The sequence below is a fragment of the Schistocerca cancellata genome, chromosome 4, assembly GCF_023864275.1.
Source record: "Schistocerca cancellata isolate TAMUIC-IGC-003103 chromosome 4, iqSchCanc2.1, whole genome shotgun sequence".
Lineage (NCBI taxonomy): Eukaryota > Metazoa > Arthropoda > Insecta > Orthoptera > Acrididae > Schistocerca > Schistocerca cancellata.
In genome coordinates, this window is record NC_064629.1 from 587,115,063 (window position 1) to 587,121,062 (window position 6,000).

The 6,000-nt window shown below is 37.6% G+C and overlaps 1 protein-coding gene across 9 annotated transcripts in view; it reads right to left on the minus strand.

The window, feature by feature from the left end:
- LOC126184259 (synaptoporin-like) overlaps nucleotides 1–4,875 on the minus strand; it is a 93,660-nt gene extending 88,785 nt beyond the window's left edge. For 3 of the 9 annotated variants that reach the window (XM_049926629.1, XM_049926627.1, XM_049926626.1), the window contains exon 1: nucleotides 4,719–4,845. In XM_049926629.1, coding sequence (XP_049782586.1) covers nucleotides 4,719–4,733 — 15 coding nt within the window. In that variant the 5' untranslated portion in view covers nucleotides 4,734–4,845. Of the gene's footprint in view, nucleotides 1–4,529; nucleotides 4,584–4,718 lie in introns of all 9 variants that reach the window. The other 6 variants (XM_049926630.1, XM_049926631.1, XM_049926633.1 and 3 more) reach the window with 5 other exon arrangements.
- Nucleotides 4,876–6,000: the final 1,125 nt, after the last annotated feature.

Here is a 6,000-nt window from a genome sequence, read left to right on the forward strand (position 1 = left end):
TGCACTGTTGCATGATCACTAGTCAGTTTTCCAGAAAATAATTCAATTAAAACCAATGAGGTCTTCTACATCATTTCTAAGTTGCACATGTCTACTGAAACCCACTACCAAAAAGTGATATTTTCAACCACATTATCATCAAATGCACTTTGTAGTGTTCTTTTTATTGAGTCACTTCCTGGACAAGAACTACAGTTTCCCATAATGCATTGGAATGATGCTGGGATGCGCAGAGGCCTATTCTCCATAGGTCAAGATACCAAGCTTACTTTGACATTTTTGTTTGTTTCGTTTTAGGGCGCAAAAACACCTGGGGTCATACATGCCCAAGTCAAAACTATTGAACAGTAAGAGGAGTTATGAAATGGCAACATGTCAGTCCCAATTGCCTTAAGAGAAGACAATTATAAACAGGGATGTGGGCTAAAGTCTGAAATACACCATAGAGGATTGGACGCCCACGATTAAAAATTAATTGGTATTCGCCATATTGCTATGATAGATAAAAAGTAAAATGTGGTCGACAACCCACGCGTCGCTCACTAAAACTGCCGATAACTCAGATGACAAACACAAGCAGGAACATAGCAAGCAAGCACTCTGTCATCAGGCCACAAGTGGCCCATCGGGACCATCAGACCGCTGTGTCATCTTCAGCTGAGGATGCGGATAGGAGGGGCGTGTGGCCAGCACATCGCTCCACCAGTCGTTAGATGGTTTTCTTTGACTAGAGCTGTTACTATTCAGTCGAGTAGCTCCTCAATTGGCATCAAGAGGCTGAGTGCACCCCAAAAAATGGCAACATCACATGGCGGCCCAGATGGTCACCCATTCAAGTTCCAGCCACACCCGACAGTGCTTTACTCCGGTGATCTGATGGGAACTGGTGTATCCACTGTGGCAAGGCCATTGCAAGTGGGAACATAAACAGTTTAAAAAAATGGGGATTCCGTCAGGCAATGGTGGACAGTTAAACTTTGGACACAATGTGCACAAAATGGTGGGGGAGCGCCACTTAACAAATGATGACGGCTAAACAGGCAGTATCCTGTATGCAACCTAGTTAAAATGACCTCCTCCCAGCAGGAGAGCTGACAAGAGGTTGTCCTAGCTGCTGGGAGAGGCTTAATAAATCTGGAGCTTATTCCCATGAAGGGAGGACCAATGACGATGCCAAAGTGACACTACCTCCTGACAGACAACACATATCACTGGAGGGAATATAGGAACTAGTGGGCTGAGGTACGAGGACTGCAGCCTTGGCAGCAGCTTCAGCAGCCTCGTTTGTAGCAGACCAACATGGCCAGGATACCCACATATACATCACTGTGGATCCATCAAGATTAAGTGATAGTTTTCCTGGACCCATTGCATTAAGGGATGGGCAGTGTACAGCACACAGAAACTTTGAAAGGTGCTGAGAGTGTCTCAGCAGAGGACACAATTTAAAAGCCTGTGTCACCAGATGTACTCCGTGGCCTGATACAAGGCGACGAGCTCGGCTGTAAGTTTGACATTTTGATGTGTGGTGCAATCAAATATTGACTGCATTCCGCTATGACCAGCTAAAATGCAGTGTTTTGGACACAGTTCTGCAAATTTAGAAAACCCGATCTTCATAGCTGGAAATTTAGCTTTCAAACTTTTATATGCTTCTTTTAAATGACGCAAAACGTGTCTTTTGGATATTACTGTTTTGTCTCAGTCTTCCCCATTGGCCGTTACGCAGTCTTTCTTTCCTTGTATTACTCTACTTATTTCATAATCCTCATAAAATAATTATGCACTGTTTGCACAACTTCTTGTGACAAATTCTTTCCCAGCTTTTGATCAGGACTTTGACATACCTCTTCTCTTCAAAAGCTTTTTCCCCCAGCGTACCATGTAGTTGGGAGCACTGGATTCATGCATTATCTTCCTAATATCCTAAGACTCAGGCAAACGAGTTAGTAGCATTAGTTTCTTTTACCTACTACATGAACAAAAACTAGCTTTCAGGTTATCTGTTACAGAATGTTCCATTGACTCACATTCACTTTCTGAGGGATCCTCTGCATTAGCAAAATACTGTTTTTCAAATGCTAACTCAATGGTTTTCAATGTTTTGGTGGAATAATGCTTCACCTAAAGTTTTATACTACATGCAGGAGACACTCCTAATTCCTGAAGAGATGTATTTTGTGTCTCCAGAACTTGTTTCATTATCATCACATGAAGATTTACTACAATCATTATGTTCTTTAATATTTTTCAATGAACCAATCTGCTTCCTATAATTATCACAAATTTTTGATATCTTTGGGATGAGATCAGGAAACAAATCACATCTATTCACGCACATTTCATAGTGCCTTTATGCTTTTCACTGAATGATTCTTTTTTTATTTTTATTTTTTAAATGATTGCAACGTTGTAGTGTCCAATATCTGTCTAATGTCTGTCTAATACCACCTACAAGTAAAATTTGTGTATGTTTCTGTACAGAAGCTAAGAAAATATACTGAAGCAATGAGTAATGACTTAGATAATTTTGTTTGCTAACCAACACATTACAAAACGGTAACAAAGCTTGTGTCACCACATTAATCACCAACAATAGTCACATCCACTGTCATTAAATCAGCATGAAGATGACAGGTTTAACGCAACTGAATCCGAAAAGCTCCAGACTCCACAGTTACAGGTGACTTTATTCTAAGCTGGCATAGCAGAGCTTAGACAGCTACAATAATAGCAGTTAGCTATTTATGACTGCTAGAGTTAACAACTGGAATTCTACCCCAGTTTGTTCTTTTTACATATAGTAATGCAAGTCTTAATCACAGTTACAAATTACAATTGTATTAAAAAACCCAGTTTTAGTACTTCTGATAAAATAATCACTCATCACAGTCACTAGTGGCATTTTAAACATATTACAAATAATTTTATGAAAAAGTGTAAATTTATTTACTGGTAGGCTAAATTATGTATATGTCCACTTGAATCTATGAATTTTACAAAAACGTTATTTAAAGAATTGCGCATTTTCAAAATTTTATGAAAGTGTGAAGCAATGACAGTCCCATTTTCATACTTAGAGACTTGGTTAACAATAATGTGAAGCATTACATACAATATTCTGAAAATATTTGAAGATGCAAGTTTTGAGAAAATAAAAATTTAAAAATCCATCTCAAACCCATACTGTGTTTATCACAGGAGAGCTCATGGAAGATGCTGCAAAGTAACACCTATCCCACCATTTCAGTTTAAATTAGAAGAGTTCCTGCAGCAACTTTACGTTATTGGGGTATCTTGTTTTTTTTTTTTTTTTTTTTTTTTTTTTTTTGTGGATTTCTGACAACTTACAGATTTTAATAAACTTAAGTTTTTCTCTTAATCTATATGTAGACTTGCTTTGGGTCAAGTTTCAGCAAAATCTGAGACAGCAAGTTAAAATTAATGTTAAAAGTGTGTGTATTTGAAATGGAATGACCCTATGACACTTTAATTGGAAGATTTTGCATGTTAATTTAATTTTCATAATCAAATATAACTGAGTTCTTTAAAGAAACCAGAATGTTCTTTCTAGTCAGATTAAAGTACAACAAACCTGTCCCTACTATATGTGCAATGTTGTGCTGATCATACACAAACTCCATCAAATATTTTGTTTCAGAATTCAGTGGCCCTTGTTAGCTAATTTCTTATAGTTAACAGTAGAATGATTGATGCACAGAATGCAACACTGAAGTCATTGCACCACAAAAACAATGGTCACCTTTCTCATCTTAATATACTTTTATTGGCTAATTCGAGCCTACACGTCACTCCTCATACAGTACCTAACTCAATAAGAGCTTAATGAAAGGCAAGTACCTGCGATTTTCAAAATAATGCACCTACATCGTAAATAAAACTAACGGGCGAAAAATCAGTTTTTTTCAGCCAGTAAAACGTGACTTGTTATGGAACACAGATTGTTGTATTGAATGTATATCCGAAGGCGGGATTTTCCAGAACAATAGAGAGTATACTTTGTTGATAAAATCATCAGAATAATATCTTGGAAGCAAACTATTATGGTGCAGTAAGTTTTTCCTTACTATACCGTTGAATTCGTATATAAAACCATTATTTTACAACAATTGTAAGCACTTTTTCCCGACGCTTACTGTTTGATTTCTCCTAAGAGTATGCTCAAATAAACAAGTCTACGACCACAACAATCAAAACAGTGGTGAATTCAGATTTAATGGCGAATAGAAAGCCAATTACAGGCCAATTTCGAGTGCACAAAAAGGTAACAAACAGTCGGATCAAAGCATTATTGAAATACATGTTAATATTCTGATTTTACCAATAACTCTATTCACTTTTTCAACTGTTGTTCAACAAGCACCACGTTGGATTTAATTAAATGTTTACGGTGGCAATCAGGACATTATACATCGCATACACACACATATACAATGCAAATAGATAGAGGAGTCCATGACATAGAACAACAATGCACCATTAACATAATACAAGTCTTGGTAACTTACTATTTAACATCCTGCGTATTGGACGAAATCCCGTTCACAGCCTACCACGCCCCCCTTTTGCGGAAAATCATTACGGACCACAATCAGAATAAGCATGAGAACACAGAAGTACTGACAGAGTTAAACACCCATGCCATCGACTACACAACAACGATATAAGTAACTGCACGCACTCCTATTAATAATTACCTGAGCAGAATCCATTTCGCTATCTTCTGTTACGTTCAACTACACCAACAACCAACAGCCTCCAATACTCTACCAGTCTACCTAACGATTTTGGTTCTGGCATATAGACACCAAAGCTCAGCTTCGACAGATGTAACACTCAAACATAATGCTTGAAATTCTCAGACGAGTGGTCTCCATACTCTATGGTGGTCTCCAACGATTACTTGCAAAATTATGGGCCGTTTCAGTGATCAATAATATTCCAATTAAATTTATTCATGCATAATTCGCACTACTGGAATATTACCATACCACAAGTACTTACCGAGTCAAATCAAATCCTCTTATTTGTCTGAAGACAACATTGCTTTTGCATGAGACGTCGTCTTGTATAAGTTATTTATATACAGACTATAATGTTACAACATAATATATTGTTACATACTGAATTTATATAAATGTCAATTTATACTTGTGTTTAAAAAGCTTATATTGCAGATCATTTAGTTCACATCAGAATTAAATTATTAAATAATTTACACTAGTACACATGAGTTTCTCAACATTGTAGAAGGCCCTTCTTTTATCCATGATTCCATCACCATTTTAAATTTATTGTGTGGCAGTCCCTTAACACTTTTTGGTATCTTTTGCAGAAACACCACACAAATGTGTGCTAACTTATTTTTAGAATTGGATAGTCTAGTGAGGGGAATTCATCAGGTTTCTGTTCATGGTTGGTTGGTTGATTTGGGTGGGAGGGGACCAAACAGCGAGGTCATCGGTCCCATAGGATTAGGAAAAAGATGGGGCTGGAAGTTGTCCATGCCCTTTTAAAGGAACCATCCCAGCATTTACCTGAAGTGATTTAGGGAAATCACAGAGAACCTAAATCAGGATGTCTGGACACGGGTTTGAACCGTCGTCCTCCTGAATGCGAGTCCAGTGTGCTAACGACTGCGTCACCTCGCTCGGTGCATTCTCTTGGACATAGACAAGAATTTGGAGTAGTATAATCTGGGAACAGTAAGTATTTTTATTTCGTGAAATATTATTTTGAAGAGGTTGTGTTTTGCAGAGCAAAACTGCATGTGATTACTTTCATCTGCCAGAGGAAGGCATTCTTAGTGCCAACAAGGTTTCCCCAGAGTATTAGCCCAAAACTCAATAGAGCATGGAAAAATGCAAAATAGGCCATCAGGAGGCAGTCTTGATTGACACAGCTTTTTCATTTTCTTATCGTGTACACTACTTTAGATAGTTTATTGCAAATCATTTCTGTCTGGATATTCTGCATAAC